General features: G+C 46.5%; 1 protein-coding gene across 1 annotated transcript in view; it reads left to right on the plus strand.

Moving 5' to 3' along the window:
- Positions 1-14,347: 14,347 nt before the first annotated feature.
- SCTR (secretin receptor) overlaps positions 14,348-26,996 on the plus strand; it is a 58,349-nt gene continuing 45,700 nt past the window's right edge. Inside the window, exons 1-2 of the mRNA XM_033860341.2 lie at positions 14,348-14,627; positions 20,434-20,539. Coding sequence (XP_033716232.2) covers positions 14,355-14,627; positions 20,434-20,539 — 379 coding nt within the window. The 5' untranslated portion in view covers positions 14,348-14,354. The remainder of the gene's footprint in view (positions 14,628-20,433; positions 20,540-26,996) is intronic.

The raw sequence follows: 26,996 nt of genomic DNA on the forward strand, positions 1-26,996 counted from the left end.
GCTTCTCTTGTTGCAGAGCACGGGCTCTAGGTGAGCAGGCTTCAGTAGTTATGGCTCATGGGCTTTAGAGCGCAGGCTCAGTAGTTGTGGCGCACGGGCTTAGTTGCTCCACGGCATGTGGGATCTTCCCGGACCAGGGCTCGAACCCGTGTCACCTGCATTAGCAGGTGGATTCTTAACCACTGTGCCACCAGGGAAGTCCCGCCACATGCATCTTAATTAGTATCGCTAGATAATTTAATTGCACTGGATTATTTTCAACCTCATGCAATGCTGAAAGATTGGTATTATTTTCCCCACTTTACAGATGAGGAAATCGAGGCTTAAAGGGCTAAAGTAACTTGCCCAGGGTCACAGTAATTGATGACTAAATTAGGAACAGAATCCAAGTTTGTCTGTTGCCAACCTTCTTTTCTGTGTGCCAAGTCAAACTGCCTTAGTAGGCAGAAAAGCAGGGAGCCTCTGGGAGGCCAGCGTGCACCTGACCTTTCTTCGCTCCGTCCAGTGAAGATAAGGCCTGGAGAGCATTAGCAACGCTGTCTTTCAGATATGGTTTTATTTGCTCTCTTTTATCTGATCTCTTTTAATGATAATATTTCATGCAAATGTTTAAACGGATGCTGACAAATGGAGGAGGAAAGTTAGAGAAGTAAAAACTGCTTTCCTGAAAAAGCCAGCCCCCATACCAAAGTAACCAGTGGGCCCGAGCCCTAAAACCTCATGCAAACGTCAGTGTACACCTTTGCACTTCAGCACTGAATAGGAAAGCATGCCGGCCCCATCATTTATGGCTCATCAATAATGCATTAGCTTGAGTCCCAGAGGAGCTCACACGCAAGGGAGAACAGACCTTTTTGTTTGGTTTATTGATTAGCTGAAGGGGCAGAGCAAGTTCAGTGAGGTTTCACTGGTGTAGTTCGTTCAGGGGGCTTAGACCTGGACCCCCAGGCCAGCTCCTCGCTCCCCCACCACACCCCTCCCCCGGCACTCTCTTCATCCCCCCGCCCCCAAACCAACCCCTGCAGCTCAAGCATCACTGTCCTGGGAAGCTTCCATAGTGTATGCAGGGCTCTTTTTATTACAAGTGACAGAAATGAATTCGAAAGTTAAAAAAATAAAAGTTTAAAAACTATCTATCTCAAAAAAAAAAAAAAAAAAAAACTATCTATCTGAGGGAACTCTATTCAATACCCTGTGATAATCCACAATGGAAAAGAATATGAAAAAGAATACATATGTATGTATAACTAATTCACTTAGCTGTACAGCAGAAATTAACACAACACTGTAAATCAACTATGCTCAACGTTTAAAAATAAAATAAAATAATAAAAATTATCTATCTGTTTATCTACGTATCTATCTATCTACCTACCTACCTATCTATCGAGGCGTCCACCACAGCTGCGGGCAGGTGCCAGAGGATGGCTTCTTTGTCCCTTGGGTCTCTCCATAACGTTGGAAGGCTGCCATCTTGCTACCACCTTCTGCGTAATATGCCATCACGTAGGTTCTGTTGGTGCCCCTCCTATTGGCCCTGCTTCAGCCGTGTGTCCATCCCTGAAGCAGTCACTGTGGTCAGTTGGCGGGGGCGACTCTCCTTGCCCAGGTCTGGGTCACATGCTCACGCCTGGGCTGCCTGTGCTGCAAGTCCCACCCAAGCCACGTGGACTGCGAGTGGGGACGGCCAAGGGAGCTCCTTGTAGCAGAAGAAGAGGGAATGGCGGTTGGCCAGACACAACCAACACACGCCTAGGAGGTTGAACCTTGTAAAATCATCACTATCCAAATGTAATTTATCTACAAAGATGATGAGTGACATGGCAGCCTAATACATTAACCCTCAAGGCTTAGTCTGGTCCTTTAGTATGTATACGCTCCCACAGAATTTATCCCAGTTTATGATACCCACCATACATTCTGCAGTTGCTTACTTCAGCCAACCAATAGGTTTGTTAAAAGTGTGGTTGTGCAAACTTCTGAAGTCTTGACTACCAGCCTCAGTCATCTTTCCAGGCCTCCCGGGAACGGGGTGCAATCACAGCACCATGGGCTTCATGCAGGCAATTTCCCCAGACCTCTATTGGTCCGGCACAGCACGTGGAACACAGTAGCTGCTCAATAAATAAGCACTGAGTGGATGTGCTTAGCTACGTTCTCTCTCTCTCTCTATATATATCCTAATTTCTTGTTGAAGTAGTTAAACATAAATCTCCAGCCAACCATGTGACCCCTCTCCACAAAATGAAGAAAAGAATGAATCCGTTTTATTTTTGAGTGGCCATGAATAACCAGACTCTGATGCACATCACTGGCAATCCCATGGCAAAGACAAATAGAAATCTTACCCTTTTATAAAGCCAGACAGATACAATCCATAGCACACATGCTAATTGTCTTTAACAAAGGAAAAATAAAACTTCTCCTATCCTTTTGACAAGCAGGAAATTACAACTTGGAGCCAAGTGCTTGGGCTAAACTCCCACAGTATTAGGAAGACAGGGCACCATCCTCCTTGACATTCACATTGCAAAGAGATGGTTCCAAGACCTTCATGAAAGACATTCCTGGGATGCAAAACTGGCAAGAGGCTGTTGAGCTTTTATAAAGATCTACATACATCTCAAAGAGACAAATGGGATTTATAAGTTTTCTAGAGGAACTGTTGAAAGAAAAGGGAGAGAGGAAAAGCTCTCTTTCCCTTTTGATGCCAGGGAAATGTTTATATTTCATTTTGGTCGGGGGTGGGGATTTGCACTGTAGGGGAGGAGAAACCTCATTCCCTTTCCCCTCCCAGTTTCAATGGCTGAAGCCTGTGCGAATCGGTCTGATAAAAGACAGATTAACAGGAGAAAAAACAGTTTTAATTACCCACTTATGCACGGACTTTCACAAGGAAACCAGAGTCCAGGAGGCAGCCAGATGATTGGGGTTTATTTATTATTTTAAAAAATATTTAATTATTTGGCTGCGCCGGGTCTTAGTTGCGGCATGTGGGATCTAGTTCCCTGACCAGAGATCGAACTCGGCTCCCCTGCTTTGGGAGCGCGGAGTCTTCACCACTGGGCACCGGGGAAGTCCCCAGATGATTGAGGTTTATATACTGTCTTAGGCTAAACAAAGGAAAAGTGGTTTCGGGGCTTCTGGGTGGGGAGCTGAGCTAGGAAGGAGGGGTGCCTGCATGGTGAATGAGGTTTGTCTCGCTGTGCAGGTAAGGCTCTCTCAGATGATAAGGCTTGTCTTCAGGAGTAGCTCTCTTCCTGCTACAGAGACTTCTTATAAATGGAAATTTCCTTTACATAAGGGCAGCTTTGGACTTTACTTTGGGCAGTTCTGGGGAGGTGAAGAGCTCTTCCTGTGTCTGCTGCTTCTCAGTTCCCTTTAGCTCAAAAGAATCCTTATGCCAAAGCGGCATATTTGGGGTGACGTGCTGGTGCCCTTCAGTATTTAGCCTTACACTCTGCCTTACAGGGGTGATAAGAATATCTGTATGAAACAGTTAGGGAACAAGTTACCCTGGAACCAAATACAGGATCTCCCATCCTCAGGGTAACTTAAAAAAATTTTTTTTATTGAAGTATAGTTGATTTACAATGTTGTGTTAGTTGCAGGTGTACAGCAAAGTGATTCAGATATATAATTTATAGATAGATAGATAGTCTTTTTAGATTCTTTTCCATTAGAGGTTATTACAAAATATTGAGTATAGTTTCCATGCTATACAGTAGGTGCTTGTTGTTTATCTATTTTATATATAGTAGTTTGTACCTGCTAATCCCAAACTCCTAATTTGCCCTTCCTCCACCCCCTTTCCCCTTTGGTAAACTTATGTTTGTTTTCTATGTCTGTGAGTCTGTTTCTGTTTTGTAAATAAGTTCATTTGTATCATATTTTAGATTCCACATATAAGTGATATCATACAGTATTTGTCTTTCTCTTTCTGACTTACTTCACTTAGTATGATAATGTCTAGGTCCATCCATGTTGCTGCAAATGGCATTATTTCATTCTTTTTTATGGCTGAGTAGTATTCCATTGTTTATATATACCACATCTTCTTTAGCCATTCCTCTGTCGATGGACGCTTACACTTAGGTTGCTTCCACATCTTGGCTGCTGTAAATAGTGCTGCTATGAACATTGGGGTGCATATATCTTTTCGAATTAGAGTTTCAGGGTAACTTTTAAGTTACTGTTGTGAGAACATGACTTCTAGCGTTTGAAGCGGTCATGACTTAGGTTTATATGCCCCACTCCACCTCTGCAGTGTAACTTGGAGAAAGGGATAGGACTGAAGACCTTGAAAATCATCAAAATCAAATAGATGCCCCTCTCTGACGCTCACAGGGGTTATAATGAATTTAGAGGGTGGACATACAGTTTCTTTCCACATCCCACCTAGCAGTACTTAGGGTTTCACATGCTCCTCCGGGATCTTCCTACTCTTCCATCAAGAGGCAGCATCTATTCTGCCTCGCCTAGAACAGGGGCCGGCTTTTGTGATTGTCTAGACAACAGAAAGCAGCGGAAGCAGCACTGTATGACCTCTGAGGCTGGGTCATAAATTACGGTATACTGTCCACCGGCTCTCTCTTGGGACAAGCACCTTGGGGATCAAGAGCCACGATGTAAGAAGCCCAGGCAGGGGACTTCCCTGGTGGTACAGTGGTTAGGACTCTGGGCTTCCAACGCAAGGGCCGCAGGATAGATCCCTTGTCGGGGAACTAAGATCCCACATGCCACACAGTGTGGTCAAAAATAAATAAATAAATAAATAAATAAATAAATAATAAATAAAAGATAAGTTAAAAAAAAAAAAGAAGCCCAGGCACCCTGAGGCTGCCTGACGCTGGGACCATGTGGAGGGAGCACGCAGAGATCCACGCAGAGATAGAGGGGGACCCCGAGGAACCCCAGCCACTCCAGCCCCAGCCATCCAAGCAAGCATGTCTTAGGGTGACTCTGACTGCAACCACGTGAGACACCCCGAACCAGAACTGCCTGCCGAGCCCAGTTAGCCCCCGGGACTTCGAAAGGATAGTAAATCATTGCTCTGATTGTCCATCACTAGATTCAGGTGTAAGGGGTATAAGCATGATGGAGACAACTCAGGGCTGGGAATCAAAAGACCAGCGTTTCAGTACAGACAGTCCTGTGTGATCTGGACCTTTGGCCCCATCCACTTTGGTTTCTTCATCTGTTAAATGGGCACAATGATATATCCAAGTGGGGTTATTCTCCTTTTGCCTCAACCCTACCTTCTCCACGCAGAAGGTTAAACTCTGTGGATAGTTTCTTCCCCCTCTGTCTGCCTTGTTTCTGGCTTTGGGTTGGGTCCAGCCGATGGAGGACACTGCCAGGAGATTCTGCGGGCAGAGGAGAGGTCAGGGTATTTATCCCAACCTGACCCCTTGCCAGGCCACAGCTGTGACAGGGGCTGCATTCCCAAGGGCAGCTCTTGCCAGCTTCGGGGCACACTGCTTTCTCTCTCTGCTCCTTGTTAAAGGAGGATTATTCTGATTCTTATTAAAATGGTAAGGAAGCCTTTATTCAAGACTGTTACAATAGCCAGGACACGGAAGCAACCTAAATGTCCATCGACAGAGGAATGGATAAAGAAGATGTGGTATATATACACAATGGCATATTACTCAGCCATAAAAAGGAATGAAATAATGCCATCTGCAGCTACATGGATGGACCTAGAGATTATCATACTAAGTGATGTTATTAAGTCCGACAGAGAAAGACAAATACCACATGGTATTGCTTATATGTGGAATCTAAGAATCGGGTACAAATGAACTTATTTACAAAAGAGAAGTAGAGTCACGGCTGTACAAAAAACAAACATCCAGGTTACCAGGGGATAAGGGGAGGGGGGGACACATTGGGAAGTTGGGGTTGACTTATACACACCACCATGTATAAAATAGATAACTAATAAGAACCTACTGTATAGCCAAAGGAACTCTACTCAGTATTCTGTAATGACCTATACGGGTAACAAATCTAAAAAAGAGTGGATATACATATAACTGATTCACTTTGCTGTATGCACAGCAGAAATTAACACGACATTGTAAATCAACTATACTCCAATAAAAATTAATTAAAAAAAGACTGTTACAACCGAGGTATTGCAATAGGGCAGAGAGCTGGGGCTCAACTTCAAATACAGCAAGAACAAGCGGGGATTCGTAGCCAGGGAGCAGGGTGAGGGCGGCAGTGGATGGAAGACTACTCAGAGGAGGCATCAAGACAGGGAGATTTCCTGCTAAACTGAGAGAACAGCCTTCTTGCTGAAGGCAGGGTGGGATTAGACATCACAGGTGGGGGACGAGGAGCTCAATCAGACATCAAGGGGGAAGGATTCCCAGGAACCGAAGGCCGGAGTCTCGCTGAGGCTGGGCGTGCAGGCCAAAGACAGACGGGCCCAGGTCAGAGCCTAGTCGAGAAGAGGCTCAGAGGAGCCCAACCAACGTCTGGTCAAGGAGAGGGTCTCTGTCACCTGTCAGGCCTGCTGCGGCCGAGCCCGGCACCTCATGTCCCCTCTCGGTTCCCTCATCCTGCTCACACCTCCGCACGGTGTTCTTTCATTAAACTCTTCAATGAAACCATGTGAGCCATGGGGTCTCCCTCTCCTTCAGCCCCTGATCGTTGGTCCTACCGACCTCTGGAGTTGTTTCTAGGATCAAAGGAGATGCTGCAGGCAAAAGAGCTTTGGAAACCCTGAGGGTAAGGAAGTCATCTTCACGATTGAGAGAAATCCCAGTGCCCCGCAAAGGACGCAGGGCCGGGGCTTTGGGCTCAGTCCTGGGCAAGTGTTTACCTTCCCCAAGCCTCCAGTTCCCATCCTATTCCTCAGACAAAGTGAAGGCCTCTCACTGAGTCTTGGAGGACTGGCTATGGTAACACACCCCAAATTACTAAAAGACTCCCTAGCACACGGCGGGTATTAAATACATGGTTAGTTCCCTACCTTCTCCCTTCCACTCCTATTCTCAAATTGTTTTCTCAGGCAGGTTTTACAAAGCCACTGACTGCATCCATGGCTTCCCACAGAGCATTTCAGATCTTTTTCTCAATACTCTGAGAGACAGAGCATCCTATTTAAGGAAGAATGGTTTGCCACAGGCCAGAAATTGATTGAATTGCCCAGAACAAATGTCGTTTTGCTTTTTCACTGGCAATCACGACACAGTGGTTACAGAAACTATTCAAGTAACACGAAAGTCTATACAGTAAAAATGGCACGTCTTTAACTCATGCACTTTCTAATGCACGTTTATGATGTCGGGGTTTAGGGAAACCCAGTTGATAACTTTTTTTTCCAGCCTGAATCTTGAACAAGTTGAGAAATACGATTAAGACAGATGGGGCCCAATATCACTTTTATTAGTGATAACGTTGGTCTTGGAGAATATGGCTTATACTTGTGGGCAAGTGGGTTTGTCACTGATAATGTTGGAGAATGTGGCTTATACTTGTGGCCTGGAATGAGATAAAAACCACCACCTGCCACTGACCACACTGGATCAAGGCAGTCAGAACCTTGACCTCCAATGACAGCCTGGCCCAGGGCAATCCAGTTATAGGCTCTCTGCTAGTGGGAGCACTGTGCGTGCACGTGCGTGCGTGTGCGTGTGTGTGCGCACGCCCACAGAACCTCAGGCCAATCCTTATCCCAAATGCGTCAATCACGCAGAGCTCGCCTCACCTCCACGTGTGCAGGAGCGGGTGGGGGGAGGGGAACTCAATGAGCTGACGGACTTTAAGTGCCTGAGACAAAGATCTAGATAGGAGAGACACGAGGAAAGGGAATGGGCACCAGGGCAGAAAAAGAAAAACTTGGGTCTACAAAAGCCATTTGAAGATGCCTTGTACCGAGAGGCCAAAAGCCAACCTCCAGGACATCTGAGGCCTCAGACTGAGCATGAGCGGCTGCCGGGCACACCTGCCTGATGCTGAAATAGCCTCCCGGGGACACCAGGAAGCACAAAGCCTCCAGCACAGCCCCAAATGCCTGGGTACACCGGATGGTCTTCCTCCGTCTCACCTGATCATCAAAGGCTTCTCAGTGTGATGGGTGTGCAACTTTCTGGAATGAGCGTGTGTAACTAATCAGAAAGAAAAATAAAGTGAAAATCGGAAATAGAGTAGCTGCCCCCCAGAATAGATGCCATAGCGATTTCCCAAGCGCCCGCTGTGTCACAGGGCACTCGCCCAACCTTCTTTCACCGGAAGGTAGTTGGGTATTATTAGACGTGTTGTTCCGGAGGAGAACAGCGGCTCGAAAAGGTGGCGCACGCCGCGCAGCGGCGGCGGGGCTGACCCGGGCTTTGGGGAGGGCTCTTTCCGTCCCTGGGGGTGTGGCGGCGGGGCAGGCCGAGCCCGTGGGAGCCGCTGCGGCCGCGCCTTCCCTCTGCCTCTTCCGCCGCCGACCTCCGCGCGGGCCCCCAGCCAGCCGCGGTGGGCGGAGGACTGCACGCCGCGCCGCGTCCTTATCAACCGGCCGGGCGGCGTGGCTCGCGGCCACCTAGTCCGAGGAGGCGAAGTCCCGGGTGGGGCCATGGCTCCCCGGGGCGCGGGGGCCGACCAGGGTCCGAGAGGAGGCTGGGAGCGCTGAGCCCGGAACGGGTGGTGCGCGCGGGCAGGCGGCCGTCGGGGCGCCCAGGGAGCGCACGCGGCACCATGCGCGCCCTCCTGCCTCCGCTGCTGCTGCTTGCCTGCGCCGCGCACGCCGTGAGTACGCGCGCCTCCGCGGGTCCCACGCGGGGTGGGGGTGGGGGCCGATCTTCCGCTGGGGAGTGGGAGCCCTTCCTCCGCATGCGTCCCCCACAGCTACGATCTCTCTCCGCTCCTCTCCGGACGGCCCGCTCCTCCAGAACACCTTCGGCATGAGCCTGGGCGCAGGCAGCGCTGAGATAACCCCCTTGCCCTCCAGCCCACCCCTTCCTCCCGGCTGCGCCTCCGGGGCCCTCCTAGGCGGAGTTCTGGAGCCGCCCCTGGCCGTGCGTTTTGTGTGCCGGGCGCTTTGCCTGCGTTATCTCCTTGAAACCTCATCATCACCTTTCGAGGTTGATGTTTTCACCCTCACTTTGCGGACAAGAAAAGCGAGACTTGGAAAGACCAAAAATCTTGCCCCGATAAAAGACAACTGGAACCCAATCCGTCAGCTCCAAAGCCTTGACATTTGCACACACACCGGGCTGCGGATGGGGAGACCTCCGAAAGCTCTGGCCGCAGCAGCTGCTGGTTCTGTGATGGGACCGCGTCTGCGGCTCTCCCCCTCGTCTCTCCTGTGGGTTTGGCTCCCCAATGTCTGTGTGTCTGGGGACTCCTGGGAGCAGCTGGTCTCCCCAAACCAGGCCCAGGGAGGAGCTGGCCGAGAACAGAGAAGGCAGCAGTGGGTGGCGTGTTTTTCTTTCTTTCTCGGAAACTCCAGGGAATCCGGGCCTCTCCCTGTGGGATTTGTGAATGGGAAAGTGGCTGCACCCAGACTGGCTGGCTGGAAGCGAGGGCGGGGGGGTTGGGAAGTGGGCGCACAGATTCCAGAACCAGTCTTTCCCACCAGCCTTCCAAACTGGCCGCCGGGGCCTCTGTTCCAAGAAACTTCCCAGGGAGAGCACTTGGGGACCTAATTCTGAGTCTGCGGTCTCTGTCCTGGGCAAGTCCTTCCTGGCGTCCAGTGACCTTGCCTTCCTGTGGTCCTATCCTGTTTGACTGCAAGAAAGACCTGCTTCCCGAGCTGACGGGAGTGTTGGCACGCAGTAGGGGCGGCTCTGTGGCATCCAGGCTGGCGTTTGGGGCTCTGTTCCCAGCTCGCTTGTAACTTGGAGCCTCTTGTCCTAGGGCTGGAGTTGGAAGGTGCTAGGGCAACAGCACCCGCTCGTTAGTCTGAGCTCCCACTTCGGGGAAACGCCACCTGAGACGGTGGGGACAGTTCGAAGCCCAGTGCAGCCTCCAGGTGTGTTGTGATTCGGTGCCCAGGGCTGGGAGGCAGCCGCTCCAGGTAGCTGGGCTTCAGGACTGAGGTTCAACCTACATTTTAATCTCAAAGGGACCCCCGGTGTTATCTCAGGAATAAACAGAGGGGAAAGGAGAGCCTCCCCTTGGTTCAAGTCTTCTGTGTGCCTTGGAAGGATGTTTTATTATGCCCTGGTCCAGTTACCTCCTTTTACAGGGGAGCAAACTGAGACCCACAGAGAGCAGGGACCTTCTCCACATCAGTTGGTTTGTGGCAGCGCTGAAAATAGAGCCCAGAGCTCTGTCCGGGACGCCCTTTGTCTTTACGTGCATTTTCATGCACTCCGGTACCGCTTTGTGTTCTTCGAGGTGGGTTCCTGTGTGTAATTGGTTCTCTGGTGATTTTATGGGCTTATCCAGACCTGAGGTTCACACTTCTTGGCAGAGAACTCCTTCAACAAATAGGAGTGGAACTGACTACTTCGGTTGGACTATTTCCCAGCCTATGAAACCCTGCTTTTTTTTTTCCTGTTTGTTTGAGGCGTCAGACATTCGATTTTGAAATTGAAGGTCATTCAAACAATTCTGTATTCATTTTGTGCTCCCTCTTGAGGGAAATCATAGGCATATTTCTAATTGCGGGGGGGGGGGCAGTCACTAAGGCCAAATGCTTATTACTATCCCCTCCCCTGCCTTTCCACAGGGTGATGTCGGGAGGGTCCCTTGCCAGTGGACTAAGTGCTGATGGCTGATGGGGCAGTTTTCTAGACCTGGGTAGGAAACCCCGGCCACACCTCGCCTGTCCCCACCCGTGTCTCTCATGAGGACTTCTACGTGGAACGCTGTTATTCACCAGCACATCTGTCCTTCCCGATATGTTCACTTCGAGCTTGAGCCTTGAGACTTAGTCTCGCTCACCCTTTATCCCTAGAGCCTGTCCCAGCGTAAGGGGGAGTCAATGAGTGTGTGTGGGCTGAATGAATGCATGAATGAGTGAATGAAATGATGGTGCTATCCATAGTGGCTGTCCTCAGCTGGGACAGTTTCATATGGCAACAGGTAGTGAAGCATGACATCTTGAAAGCAATCGTTGCTTACAAAATTGTACACAGATACGTCAGCAAAGGAGGAGGAGTCACTCAGGGGAGGGCTTTTTAATCCAGGGCATCTGGCAAGCTGCCCATCCGAGAACCTGAGTTAAGGGGGGTGCAAGGCTGCTTTTTCCTTCAAGCAGGGTTTCTTAACTTTGACGCTGTAATCCTGGATATTAAACGTGGGCTTTTCACAAGGGGTGCTGGGAGCATCCCTTGACTCTAGCCACCAGAAGCTAGTGCCATCTCTCCAAGTCGTTCCAACACAAAGTGTCTCCAGACATTGCCAAATGCCCTTGGGGAGCAGGCAGGGCAAAACTGCCCTGGTTGAGAACCGCTGTCTTAAATGTAATGTTTCAGGGGAAATGCGTGAACAGGATTCACAATAGGTGTCACTGGATGTTGGATTCAGGGTAGTGGGGTTGGTGACAGGGAATCTGAGCCGGAGGACAGAAGCAGGTGTACCCGATGGAGACCCATTTCCAGACAAGAAGACTTCTGCAGGGCATGGGTTCCTTGGGCTTCTCCACCCTCCCTTCCCCCCCCCCCCCTTCATTCCGTCTCAGTTGACGGCGCAGAAACACAGAAACTCGAAGGATGGGGTCTGGCACACATGGTGGTCCCCGCCCCTCTGTGGGCTACATCTGGACCCAGAGGCTGACGAGCTCTGTGGCAGCTGGGTGAGCAGAATTTTAGGAAGGCCTGCAAAGGCCACCAGAGGATCTGGCTACTGTGGCCTCTTAGAGGAAAGTCCCTGGGAGTTTTGGACAATATTCTGAGGAAGTATCTGTGCGTTTCTTATTGAGCGTTTACTGTCCCTAAGTTAACGTGACTGATGACGATGATGGTGATGATGGTGAAGGCTTCCCTTACTGAGCACTTACTTCACACCAGGTACTCTGCTCATTCCTTCCTGGCACTGATTTGCTTCTCACACCAACAATCAGTACGCTCATTGTGCACATGACACAGAGGCTCAGAGAGAGGTGAAGCCACTGGTCAAGGTCACCCAGCTGGACACGGTGGCGTGAGGACCCAAACCCAGCTGTTCTTAGCCAGAATGTGCGTCTGCTCCCAAAGAGAGGCCACTCTGGTTTCTGGTGCCCAAGGCGCTGTCATGAAATTCTCTCCCAAACCGCAAAATGACACTGATTTCAGTTTAATCTAATCACTTCATAAAACATAAACAAAATACTGTCAGGACACAGCATTTTAATGAGGGGGCCAGAGATGAGCTTGGAGTCACGAAGTCCAACAGGAGGTGTGCTTCCCACGCTGTTTAGGGGAGTCCTCTAGGCTTTGGCACCCCCTTTAGGAGATGCTATAGAGTTCCCCTCCCTCTGTCCCGTCCCCAGTATTCCCCGCATGCCAGGGACAGGCAGAGCTTTCTTCCTGGCACCCCTTGTTGAAAGCGCAGACTTAATAGCCAGGATTAGAGCTCTGCCCACAGGGCGGCCCCTGCAGTGACCCCTGGTTTGGCGCCTGCACCCCTGCCCTTAGCAAGCTGAGGTTTCTCACCACTGACCTTCACTCGGGCTCTGGAACAACCTGCAGCCCAAGGCAAGCCCCACAACACTCAGATCCTATCTGCTTGCTTACATGACAAACAGAGGGCTGCCCAGCATTCGAGAGGACACGAGAAAACAGGGATCTCCTGGGACCCACCCAGCTTCAACAGGCCCTGTCTGACAGAGTCCAAGGGGCCTCTGGGGAAGGGACCTCCCCGGTGCATCATGTCCTGCCCGTCGTGCTGCCAGGATTCCTGAGTTTTCCAGGCTTCAGAATCCCTTCGTGCCCCACATCAGTTCCCTTTACCTTGGCTCCCAGAGGCTCCCCCTGGTGTCTTCTCAGATTTCTGACCTCGCCACCTCCTCTTTCATTTTCCACAGACCGGGTCTACCTCCCGTTTCCTGAGACTCAGGGGAAGAACTTCCCCTGAGCAACATCTTGCTCTCACCCACATGTGTCTGAATCGTACCCTCCTGTGCCCTTCCTCCTGCCATAACAGAGCACCACAGACTGGGGGCCTTAAACAGTGGACGTTTATCTTCTCATAGTTCTGGAGGCTGGAAGTCCCAGATCCAGGGCCAGCATGTTCGGGTTCTGGGGAGCCCTCCCTCCCCAGACGGCTTGTAGACAGCTGCCTTACCTTCACATGGCCTTTCCTCTGAGCGGGCAGAGAGAGAGAGTGAGTGAGCCCTCTGGTGTCTCTTCTCATAAGGCCACTAACCTATCAGATCTGGGCCCCAACTCCTTAGACCTCATTTGACCTTAATTACCTCCTTATGGGCCTGTCTCCAAACAGAGCCACACCCGGGGTTAGGGCATCAATGTATTCGTTGGGGTACACAGATATCCTGTCCACAACACAACCAGGCGGAACAGAGGCTCTGCTCCGGCCCACGGCCATCCCTACACCTGTGCTCCCACCCCCGCCCCTACCATGCTCAGTGACCTGTGTCCTGAGATGACACAGAGGCAGCCCAGTCCTCACCCACGACCCCTGCCTCCACCTCTGCCCATTTCTCAGCCAGCCGCACCCTGGCTCCCACGCGCCACCCACGGGCTTCAGTCACCAGGGCCTGTGTTGCCACATTCACTAGACAGGGTGCAGTCTTTGGTCTACCCGGGGACCACGCGACTGATGAGAGGAGCTGGACGTTAATGAATAACGAGATCAAGGTAGCAGGCACACACCCAGGCTGTCCTGGTCGAACTGGGCAGGACACCCATGGGACCCCAGCCTCTTGGAAGCATTCCGTGCCAGGACACCCTGTCCCTTTCCCTGCCTTGGCTCCCACCCTTCGCTGTTCCCACCACACCTCTCGAGACGTTTCTCCTCTCGCACGGTCCCTCCAGTGGCTAGGCCCCTCCTCTCGCGTGGCTGGCTCCTTCTCGCGTGGCTCCTCCTCTCGCATGGCTGGCTCCTCTCGCGTGGCTGGCTCCTCTCACGTGGCTGGCTCCTTCTCGCGTGGCTGGCTCCTTCTCGCGTGGCTCCTCCTCTCGCATGGCTGGCTCCTCTCGCGTGGCTGGCTCCTCCTCGCGCAAGGTCCCTCCTGTGGCGTGGGCCTTTCTTACGCTCTTATTCCCAGCCTGAGCGGGTCGTTCTTCGAGGCTGTGTCTCTGGCCCTTGGTCTTCTGGATCTGCTCCCTCTTACCGTGTGAGCTGCTTTGGCTGTCTTACCGCGTCACAAACCCAGTCTTGCTCAACCACACTTCTCTCACCTCAGCTCCCAGGCCTACATCTCGTTTCCTTGTGCTTGGAGCTATGAAGGCACCCAGAGCAGACGCACCATGGGAGCCACGCCAGCCCTGCCCTCAGCCGGTCCCTCAGGCCCCCATGGGCTCCGTCTCGTCCGTCCGCATCCTCTCCGCTCTGTGAGGATGACTTACCGGGTGCAGCCACCCCCCGGGGGCCCCTGCCGCCGCTGGTGGTCCATCATGACCTGGCGGCTGCCTTCCCCACGCACTCCCGCCTCGGGCCACTCTGACTCCTTGGAGCCGGTGAGCTCCGGGAGCAGGACCCGCGTCCATTCGCCTTTGATTGCGGGGCGTCCTGGGGGCCCAGTAAGTGTTTGATGACGTTTTGTGCTTCGAACTGGTTGTACGATCGAGTGCCCTCTTTTTCTTTCTCATCCTATAAACTAGACTAGTATTTCTCTTGTTTCCCCCTTGAAACTATTCCTGTGCGGTCTCAATGTTGGCAGGTGAGTAATTATATTGTAAAGTGTGATGAGCAAAGTGATGCTGCGTTTCTTCACCTCCTTCAGAATTCAACAGGTTTTCATTGTATCTCCTCCCAGATTTTACCTTTTCGGATTTAAGAGTCCAAAATAGCTAACAGAACCCTCTCTTAACATCTTTCCTCTCTTATTTTGGGGTCTGCCTCGTTATTTTCTCTCTCTGCAGGTTGCACTTTTCTATCTCCAGATTATTAATTAATTGGATAATTACTCAAGTGAATAAGAGCTTTTTCACTCCTTCAGAGATTGAAAAATTTACTTCCTCCATGTGCTTTCTTAGTAATTTACTAGAGAACGTGATTCTGTAAAACAAGAAGAGTAAAGAAAAAGGGAGTCCAGGAAATGGAACCCCGGCAGGGGGAGCGGGGAGCGGCCCCCAAAACCACAGGCCGGTGTTGGGAAGAGGAAGGAGGTCTGTGGGAGGGAGGGCTCCAGGGGAAAACGAATAGGACTGTTTCTCTTTTAACATCTTTATTGGAGTATAGTTGCTTTACAATGGTGTGTGAGTTTCTGCTGTATAACAAAGTGAGTCAGCTATACATATACATACATTCCCATATCTCTTCCTTCTTGTGTCTCCCTGCCTCCCACCCTCCCTATCCCACCCCTCTAGGTGGTCACAAAGCACCGAGCTGATCTCCCTGTGCTATGCGGCTGCTTCCCACTAGCTATCTACCTTACGTTTGGTAGTGTATATATGTCCATGCCACTCGCTCACCTTGCCCCAGCTTACCCTTCTCCCTCCCTGTGTCCCCAGGTCCATTCTCTATGTCTGCATCTTTATTCCTGTCCTGCCCCTAGGTTCTTCATGACCATTTTTTTCTTAGATTCCATATATATGTGTTAGCATACGGTATTTGTTTTTCTCTTTCTGACTTACTTCACTCTGTATGACAGACTCTGGGTCCATCCACCTCACTGCAAATAACTCAATTTCGTTTCTTTTTATGGCTGAGTAATATTCCATTGTATATATGTGCCACATCTTCTTTATCCATTCATCTGTCGATGGACACTTAGGTTGCTTCCATGTCCTGGCTATTGTAAATAGAGCTGCAGTGAGCATTGTGGTCCATGACTCTTTTTGAATTATGGTTTTCTCAGGGTATATGCCCCATAGTGAGATTGCTGGGTCGTATGGTAGTTCTATTTTCAGTTTTTTAAGGAACCTCCATACTGTTCTCCATAGTGGCTGTATCAGTTTACATTCCCACCAACAGTGCAAGAGTGTTCCCTTTTCTCCACACCCTCTCCAGCATGTATTGTTTGTAGATTTTTTGACGATGGCCATTCTGACCAGTGTGAGATGATATCTCATTGTAGTTGTGATTTGCATTTCTCTAATGATTAGTGATGTTGAGCATCCTTTCATGTGTTTGCTGGCCATCTGTATATCTTCTTTGGAGAAATGTCTATTTAGGTCTTCTGCCCATTTTTGGATTGTTTGTTTTTTTGATATTGAGCTGCATGAGCTGCTTGTAAATTTTGGAGATTAATCCTTTGTCAGTTGCTTCATTTGCAAATATTTTCTGCCATTCTGAGGGTTGTCTTTTCGTCTTGTTTATGGTTTCCTTTGCTATGCAAAAGCTTTTGAGTTTCATTAGGTCCCATTTGTTTATTTTTGTTTTTATATCCATTTCTCTAGGAGTGGGTCAAAAACGATCTTGCTGTGATTTATGTCATACAATGTTCTGCCTATGTTTTCCCCTAAGAGACAAACTTGATTTTTAAAAACTGTTTAAAGGGAACTTTTCAGTACTAATAGATCTTGTTTTGAGGGAAATTTTATATTAATTTTAGCAATACTTTTACCTTCACTTGTTTCTCCTCCTGTGAATTTTAAGTAAAATTATATTTAATACTTTTTTTAAAAGGGGGTGAACTATAGATGATAGTTTTTTTCTTCTTCATCTTTTCTTTTTCGTCTTTAAAAATATATTTTGGCCCCCTGTATTGGCAGCGTGGAGTCTTAACCACTAGACCGCCAGGGAAGTCCCAGTTTATTCAATTTTAATGGAAGGATAAGGGTAAAAGAAATGTGGGATGATTCACTTCGTACCCACTAAGATGGATATTATTAACACAGAATAACAAAGGTTGAGGAGGACATAGAGAAATTAGAACTCTATACATTGCTGGCGGGAAGGTAAAATGGGGCAGCTGCTGTGGAAAACAGTGCGGTGGTTTTTTAAAAAAGTAAACACAGAATTACCATATGATCCACACATTTTGCTTCTGGGTATGTACCCAGAAGAATCAAAGCAGGGACTCGAAAAGATATTTGTACACCTTTGTTCCTGGCTGCAATATTCACAGTAGCCAAGAGATGGAAACAACCCAGCGATGAATGGATGAACAAAGTGCGGTCTGTCCATACAATGGAATAGTATTCATCCTTAAAAAGGAAGGAAATTCTGCTAGATGCTACAATGTGGATGTGAAATGAGCCAGACACAAAAAAGCAGATATTGCATGACTCCACTTATATGAAGTACCTAGAACAGACACATTCATAGAATCAGAAAGTAGAATAGAGGTTACCAGGGACTCCAGGAAGGGTAACGGATAGTTACTATTTAATTGGTACAGAGTTTCTGTTGGGCCAGTTGAAAAGTCCTGGAGATGGATAGGGGTGATCATTGTACAACTTTGTACACTAAACCACGGTTACAATGGTAAATGTTAGGTATATTTTACTACAACTTAAGAAGAAGAAATGTAGAATGAAAAGAAAAAGTTAAACTGTCTTCTGATGTTTATTTTTCCATAGTCCCAGGGAAAAACACAAAGGAAGTTAAATTTTTCTTGGAGAGGTTCCCATTGTAGGTGTTCCCTCATTCCTCATCTTGCTCCATCGCTCTCAAGACCCTCTTTGCCGCAGCACCCCTTTCTTCATTTCCAGCAATGCACATGGCCACCCACTTTCGGGAAGCGTCACTCCTACCCAGTCAGCTGTGCTGTGTAACAGTCACAGAAACTCAGTGGCACATAGAAATGCACGTTTACTTCTTTCTTAGTGTTTGCAAGTGAGCTGGGGTTTGACTGACCAGCTATGATACTGACGTTGATCCAGTCAAGGTGCAAAACAAGTCTGCAACCCTGAGGTCCCTTCGTGGTGCCCTGTTAGAGTCATACCTCCCTCCCTCCCACCCTCACCCTCCCTTCACTCCTGACAACCACTAATAGGGTCTCCATTTTTATTGATATAATTTTGCTGTTTCAAGAATGTTATATAAATGATGTGGAATCTAAAAAAAATGATACAAATGAATGTATTGACAAAACAGACTCACAGACATAGAGAACAAACTTATGGTTACCAAAGGGGAAAGGGGGTGGAGGGATAAATTAGGTGTTTGGGATTAACATGTACACACTGCTCTATATAAAATAGATAACCAACAAGGACCTATTGTACAGCACAGGGAACTCTACTCAGTACTCTGTAATAACCTGTATGGGGAAAGAATCTGAAAAAGAATGGACACATGTATAACTGAATCACTTTGCTGTACACCTGAAACTAACACAAAGGTTGTAAATCAACTATACCCCAATATAAAATAATTAAATTTAAAAAAGAATGTTATATAAATGGAATCATACAGTATGTAACCGTTTGGGATTGGCTTTTTTCATTCAGCATATTTCTCTGGATATTCATTTAAGTTGGTCCATGTATTACTACTTTGTTCCTTTTTATTGCTGAGTAGAATTTCATAGTATGGATGTACCATAGTTTGTTTAACCATTTACCCATTGAAAGGCATCTGGACTGTTACAGTTTTGGGCTGTTAGGAATAAAGCTGCTACAAATAGTAGTGTACAGGTTTTTTTCTGAATATACGTTTTCATTTCTCCAGGGTAAATGCCCGAGAGTGCAATGGCTGGGTCATATGATAGTTGCATGTTTAGCTTTTCTTAAGACACTGTCAACCTGTTTTCCAGAGTGGTTGTCTCATTTTACAGTCCCACCAGCAATGTGTCCGTGACCTAGTTTCACCACAACCTTGCCAGCATTGTTGTCAATTTTTATGTTAGATATTCTGATAAGCATGTAGTGATATCACATTACGATTTCAATTTGCATTTACCTAATAGCTAATAATGTTGAACATCTTTTCATGTGCTTATTTGCCATCTGTGTGTCTTCTCTGAAATGTCTTTTCATGCATTTTGCCTATGTTCTAAATAGATTTTTTTTTTTTTGGGCCACGTTGGGTCTTCGTTGCTGCGTGCGGACTTTCTCTAGTTGTGGCGAGCAGGGGCTACTCTTCTTTGCGGTGTGTGGGTTTCTCACTGCGGTGGCTTCTCTTGTTGTGGAGCACAGGCTCTAGGTGTGCGGGCTTCAGTAGCTGCAGCACACAGGCTCAGTAGTTGTGGCTCACAGGCTCCAGAGCACAGGCTCAGTAGTTGTGGCTTGTGGGCTCTAGGGCTCACAGGCTTCAATAGTTGTGGCGCATGGGCTTAGTTGCTCCGCGGCATGTGGGATCTTCCCCTGCACTGGCAGGCGGATTCTTAACCACTGCGCCACCAGGGAAGTCCTTAAATAGATTTTTAAATTTGTTTACTATTGAGTTTTGAATGTTCTCTGTCTGTTCTAGATATTAGTTCTAATTTGCGGATTGCAAATATCGTCTCCTCATCTGTAGCTTGCCTTTTCATCCTCTTAACATGGTTTTTCTTGGAGCAAAAGTTTTTAATTTTGGTGAAGTCCAGTTTATCAATTTTTCTTTTTATGGATCGTGCTTTTGGTGTCAAGTATAAGAAATCTTTGCCTGGCCCTACATCTTGAAGATTTTCTATGTTTTTTCTAAAAGTTTTAGTTTAATGTTTTGCGCTCAAGTCCATGATCATTTTGAGGTAATTTTTGTACAAGGTATGAGTCTTAGTTCAAGGTTCATTTTGTTATCTGTAGCTGTCCAGTCGCTCTAACACCATTGCCTATTCTTCTACTAATACCAGGCTGTTTTGATTACTGTAGCTATACAGCGAGTCTTTAAACTAGGTGAACTGATTTCTCCCACTTATTCTTTTTTAATTAATATAATTTATTTTGTTGAGAGGATTTAGGTTTACAGAAAAATTCTGCAGAAAGTACAAAGAATGACCATATACCCCCTCAACCCTTCCTCTCCAGTGTCTCCTATTACTAATGTCTTGCATAAAAGTGGTGCATTTGTTAAAATCGATGAGCTAATATTGATACATTAACTAAAGTCTCTAGTTTACATTACTTTTTTTTACAAGTCTTTTTTATTGAAGTATAGTTACTGTACGATACTGTATAGGCTATAGGTGTACAATTAGTGATTCACAATTTTTAAAGGTTATGCTCCATTTATAGTTATTGTAAAACATGGGCTCTGTTCTCTGTGTTGTACAACGTATCTTGTAGCTTATTTTATACCTAGCAGCTTGTACCTCTTACTGCCCTGCCCCTAGCTTGCCCTCCTTCCCTCTCCCTGCTGGTAACCACAAGTTTGTTGTCTGTATCCGTGAGCATGCTCTTTTTTTGTCATATTCACTCGTTTGTCTTCCTCATTTTGAGTCTCCATTGTCTGGCCCCGCCCTGTGTACTAGACTCAGCTTCGTGGCAGTGACGAGCATTCTCGGCTTTGGGCTTGCAGGTGGGAGCCCTCCCTCGGCTGTGCGCTGTGCTGCAGGTGCTGCGGGAAGAGCGGGACCAGTGTCTGCAGGGACTCGCCGAGGAGAGGGCCAGGCACCCGGCCCCAGGTACGTGCACACCTGGGCCCACTCTGGGATGTGAGTTGCGTCCAGGTCCACTGGGTTGGGGGCAGGTAGGGGCTGGAGCGGCTGCGTCCTTTCAGAGAATAAGCTGAGGGGAAGGGCCTGGAGTGACCCTGGTGACCAGTCTATACACACCCAGAGAAACCACGTCATCGCCTCTCTTTGGTTCTCTGAGTTTGTGGTTACAGCCAGGGTTGTTGAACCATTAGCTTCTGCATGATGACTTCACCAAGGTAAGCTTCTGGTGAGAATTACTTATCAAGGCAGTGTACTTCTCACCCATTCTCTCACCTCTACTGCTAGTTTGATGGGAGAGGCAGCGTGGGGTCTGGAAAACTTGGAGTCCATTGCTGGCTGACCCTCAGCGGCTGTGTGAACACGGACAAATTATTTAACCTTCCGAGTCTTGCTTTACTGATCTATAAACACAGGTGATAAAGTCTACATCAGAATTATAAAGATATATGAGATAAAGTATGTTAATACAGGTGTTTCTTAAATATTATTAATTTAAATATCTGTTATTAGTCGGGACTGTAAATATTATTAATTTGATATTTACATGTTAATTTTATTTCTGTTCCCTTCCTTCACTTACCTGCTTTGCTTTCACTCATCTAAGGGCAGGGAGGGATGTAGCATTAAGAGAAGAATCCTTTACAGATAGTCAGACAAAGACTTGTACGGGCAAAGTCTTAGCAGCACGGGTTACAAGAGCCAACAGGTGGAAACAACCCAAGTGTCTGTCAGCTGATGAATGGGTAAAGAAGATGTGGTCTGTACATACAATAGAACAGTATTCAGTCTTAAAAAGGAATGAAGTACTGATACTACCACATGGAGAAATTTTAAAAAACGTGAAGTGAAAGAAGTCTGTTGTAAGAGGTCATGTGTTATATGATTCTCCTTGTATGAAATGTCCAGATTAGACAAATTCATAGAGACAGAAGTTAGATTCGTGGTTGTCAGGGGCTCAGGGGAAATGGCTGGGGAGTAACTGTGTAGGAACTGCCTTTTGGTGGTGGTGAAATGTCTACAACTGGATAGAGGTGCCGGTCACACAACACTGTGAATGTACTAAATGCCACTGATTGTACGCTTTAAAATGGCTAATGGTTAATTTTATGTGATGTGAATTTCTTTTTAATAGACTTTAATTTTTAGAGCAGTTGCCTGCAGAGTGGAGCGGAAAGTACAGAGCATTCCCACGTACTCTCTGCTACCCGCTCCCACCCAAACACACAGTCTCCCTCACCGTCAGCATCCTGCAGCCGGTGCTACATTGGTTACAGCTGATGAACCTACACACCGTCGTCACTCAGAGCCCACAGTTTACATTAGGGGCCACCCTTAGTGTTCATACTCAGCGGGTTTTGAAAAATGTATGATTGCATGTATCCACAATTATGCTATCATCCAGAGTAGTCTCTCTTGCCTGAAAATCCTCTGTGCTCCACCTATGCATCCCGCTGTCTCTTCTAACCCTGGCAACCACCGACCTGTTTACTCTCTCCGTAGTTTTGCCTTTTCCAGAAAGTCATATAGTTGGAATCATGCAGTGTGTAATCTTTTCAGGTTGGTTTCTTCCACTTGGTAACATACATTTAAGGTTTTTCTCAGTCTTTTCATGGCTTGGTAGCTCATTTCTTCTTTGAGCTGGAGAATATTCCGCTGTCTGGGTGTGCCACAGTTTGTCCATTCTCCTACTGACAGACATCTTGGTTGCTTCCAGGTTTTGGCAATTCTAAATCAAGTTGTTCTGTGCAGACATAAGTTTTCAATTCATTTGGATAAATACCAAAGAGAATGGTTGCTAGATCGTATGGTGAGAGCACGTTCAGTTTTGTAGGAAGCTGCCAAACTGTCTTCCAAGTGGCTGCACCATTTTAATTTCCCACCAGCAGTGAATGAGGGTTCCTGTAGCTCCACGTCCTTGACAACATTTGATGTTGTCAGTGTTTTGCTTTGTTTCTTTAATTGTAGTAAAATACATGTAACATAAATTTTACTGTCTTAACCATTTTTACTTATTTCTTTTTCTTCCAGTTTTATTGAGATATGGTTGACATACAGCAGTGTATAAGTTTAAGGTGCACAGCATAATGAGTTGACTTACATACATCATGAAGTGACTATCACAAGAAGTTTAGTGAACACCATCATCTCTTATAGGTGCAGAGTTAAAGAAATAGAAAAGAATGGTGTGACGAGAACTCTTGAGATTGCTCTCTTAACAACTTTCACATATAACACACAGCAGTGGTAACTGTATTTATCATGCTGCACGTCACATCCCTACTACTTATTTATCTTATAACTGGAAGTTTGTACCTTTTGACTACCTTCCTGCAATTCCCCCCAGCCCGGCCTCTGGTACCCACAAATCTGATCTCTGTCTATGAATTTGTCTGTTCGATTGTTTTCAAAGTATAATGGACCTACAACGCTATGTTAGTTTCTGATACAGAACATAGTAATTTAATATTTCTGTACGTTTCAAAATGATCACCAAGACAAGTCTAGTCATGATGTGTCACCATACAAAGATATTACATAGTTATTAACTACATTCCCCACTCTGTACATTTCATACCGGTGACTCATTTATTTTGCAACTGGGACTTTGTATCTCTTAACATCCCTCACTTATTTCTTTCCTCCCCCACCCTGCCTCCCTCTGGCAACCACCTGTTTGTTCTCTGTAACGTGTTTCTTTTTAGTTATGTCTGTTCATTTGTTTTATAGATTCCACATTTATAAAATCATAGAAATCATAGTGAAATCGTATAGTATTTGTCTTTGTCTGACTTATTTCACGTATCATAATACCCTCTAGGTCCATGCATATTGTCACAACTGGCAAGATTTCATTCTTTTTTATGACTAACATTCCATTGTGTATATATGTACCACATCTTCTTTATGTGTTCATTCATCTGTTGATGGGCACTTGGGTTGCTTCCGTATCTTGACTATTGTAAATAATGCAGTGAACATAGGGGTGCATGAATCTTTTCTAATTACTGTTTTTGTTTTCTTTGGATAAATACCCAGGAGTGGAATTGCTGGATCATATGATAATTCTATTTTTTAAGTTTTTGAGGACTTTCCATAGTTTCTTCCCAGTGGCTGAAGCAGTTACATTCCCACCAACAGTGCACGAGGGTTCCTTTTCTCCACACCCTTGTCAACACTTGTTATTTCTTGTCTTTTTGATAATAGTCATTCTGACAGGTGTGAGGTGATATCTTGTGATGTTTTTTTGTGTGTGTGTGGTATGCGGGCCTCTCACTGTTGTGGCCTCTCCCACTGCGGAGCACAGGCTCCGGACGCGCAGGCTCAGCAGCCATGGCTCACGGGCCCAGCCGCTCCGCGGCACGTGGGATCCTCCCAGACCGGGGCACGAACCCGCGACCCCTGCATCGGCAGGCGGACTCTCAACCACTGCGCCACCAGGGAAGCCCTTGTGGTGGTTTTGATTTGTATTTCCCTGATGATCAGTGATGTTGAGCATCTTTTCGTGTGCCTGTTGGCCATCTGTATGTCTTCTTTGAAGAAATTTAAAAAGAAGTTTGAAAAAACATGTAAATTTCATCAACTTAACCATTTCTCAGTGTACAGTACAGTTGTGTTAAGTTCACATTACTGTGCACCCAATCTCCAAAACCTTTTATCTTGCAAAACTGGAGCTCTATACCCATTAAACAACAACTCCTTTCCTCTCTTCTATTATCCCCTGGGAACCACCATTCTGCTTTCTGTTTCTGTGGATTGAATGGTTCTAGGTACCACAGATAACTGGAATCATACGGTATTTGTCTTTTTGTGATTGGCCTATGGTATCTCATTGAGGTTTTGATCTGCATTTACATGATGATTAGTGATGTTGAGCATATTTTCCTGTGTTTCTTGGCCATTTGTATGTTTTCTTTAAAGAAACGTCCTTTCAAGTCCTTTGACCATTTTTAAATAGGGTTGTTTGGTTTTTTGTTATGGAGTTGTAGTTCTTTATATATTCTGGATATTAACCCTTTATCAGATATATGATTTGCAAATGATTTCTGTCGTTCTGTAGGTTGCCTTTTCATTCTGTTGATTGTGTCCTTTGATGTACAAGTTTTTAAGTTTGATGTATAACCTAGTATATCTAATTTTACTTTTGTTGTCAGTTCTTTTGGTGTCATATCCAAGAAAGCATTGCCAAATCCAATCTCATGAAACTTCCTCTAAGAATTTTATAGTTTTAGCTCTTACATTTAGGTCCTTGGTCCATTTTTGAGTTAATTTTTATGTGTGGTATAAGGTAAAGGTCCATCTTCATTCTTTTGCACATGGACATTCAGTTTTCCCAGCACCATTTGTTGAAAGACTGTCCTTTTCCCATTGAATGGTCTTGGCACCTTGGTAAAAAAATCACTTGACCATATATGTGAAGGTTTATTTGGGGGCTCTCTTTCCTATTCCATTGGTCTATATGCCTGTCTTTATGCCAGTACCACACTGTTTTGATTACTGTAGCTTTCAAATGGGTTTTGAAATCAGGAAGTATGAGATCCCCAAATTTGTTGTTTTTCAAGATGGTTTTAACTATTCCCAGGTCCTTTGAGATTCCATTAAGAATTTTAGGATGAATTTTTCTATTTCTGAAAATAATATTAAATACATAAATATTAAATGAAATATTTCTGTCATTGGGATTTTTTTGTTGTTGTTGGTTTTGGCTGTGCCATGCATCTTGCGGGATCTCAGTTCCCTGACCAGGGATTGAACCTGGGCCATGGCGGTGAAAGCCCATAACCCTAACCACTAGGCAACCAGGGAACTCCCTGTCATTGGGATTTTGATAAAGATTGCATTGAATCTGTAGATCACTTTGGGTAGTATTGACATCTTAAAAATATTAAGACATCTAATCCATGAATACAGGTTGTCTTTCCATTTATTTGTGCCTTTAATTTCTTTCAGCAGTGTTTGGTAGTTTTCAGTGTGCATGTCTTTCACGTTGGTAGTTAGGTTTATCCATAAGGTTTTTGTTCTTTTTAATGCTATCGTAAACGGATTTGTTTCATAATTTCCTTTGTAGGTTGTTCCTCACTAGTATATAGGAATGCAACTACATTTTGTGCCTTGATTTTATTTCTACCCTGTCACTTTGGTGAGTGCATTGGAGGCGTCATTAGGGTTTTCTACACATAAGATCACATTGTTTGCAAACAGAGATAATTTTACTTCTTTCCTCCAATTTGGACACCTTTTATTTATTTTTCTTGCCTACTTGCTATACGCTAGGGCTTCCAGTACTATGCTGAATACAAGTGGCAAAAGTGGGTGTCCTTGTCTTGTTCCTGATCTTATAGAAAAAGCTTTCAGGCTTCATCATGGAGTATGATGTTCACTGTGGCCTTTATATATATGGCCTTTATTATATTGAGATAGTTTTACTTCTAGTGTAAGTGTTTTTTATCTTGAAAGGGTGTTGAATCTTGTCAAATACTTTTTCTGCATCAGCTGAGATGATCCTGTGGTTTTTGTTCTTCATTTTGTTAATGTGGTGTATCGCATTGAGCAATATTCACATTCTGAACCACCCCTGCATCGCAGGAATAGATCCCACTTGGTCATAGTGTATAATTGTTTTCATGTGCTGTTCAATTCAATGTGCTAGTATTTTGTTGAGAACTTTTACATCAATGTTCATCGCAGATATTGGTCTGTAGTTTTCTTTTCTTGTAGAGTCTTTGTGTGGCTTTGGTATCAGGGTGATGGTGGCCTCATAGAATGATTTTGCAAGTGTTTCCTCCTTTACAGTTTTTTGGAAGCCTTTGAGGAGGCTTGGTGTTAATTCCTCTAAACATTTGGTAGACCCTGTCAGTGAGGCCATCTGGGCTTTTGTTGTTGAGAGATTTTTTATGACACATTCCATCTCCCGACTAGTTAGAGGTCTGCTCCGAGTTTTTATTTGCTCATACCTCCGTCTTGGTAGGTTGTGTGTTTCTGGAAATTGATCCTTTCCATCTAGGTTATCTGGCTTGTCGGCGTTCAGACCAGACAGGTCCTTCTGCAGTACTCTCATCTCCAAGTCATGGCCTTTGCTCTTGGGATCCTTGGACTGTTGGTCGCCCACTTTCTCGTCCCCCACGGCCAGGCCGGTGACTCCTTCCCCGCCCCCCTCCCAGGAATCTGGCTGCCCCCCGAACCGCAGCTGCCGCTGTGCCTTCTGGTCCTCCCTCCCCTCCCTCCCGTCCCGCGTCCCGCTCCCTGAACACAACTGTCTGCCCTCTGGTGGCGATGGCGGCTCTATGTGTGTGGCTGCAAGGGGAAGGCAGCCCCATCTCTGCATTTTCCAAAAGAAAGAGAGAGGAAGAGGGGTGCAGAGGGGGAACGGGGAGCCCAGGCTTTTAAATTAGGCTGTGTGATCTTGAACAAGTTCTATGTCTCTGGG

The sequence above is a fragment of the Tursiops truncatus genome, chromosome 7, assembly GCF_011762595.2.
Source record: "Tursiops truncatus isolate mTurTru1 chromosome 7, mTurTru1.mat.Y, whole genome shotgun sequence".
Lineage (NCBI taxonomy): Eukaryota > Metazoa > Chordata > Mammalia > Artiodactyla > Delphinidae > Tursiops > Tursiops truncatus.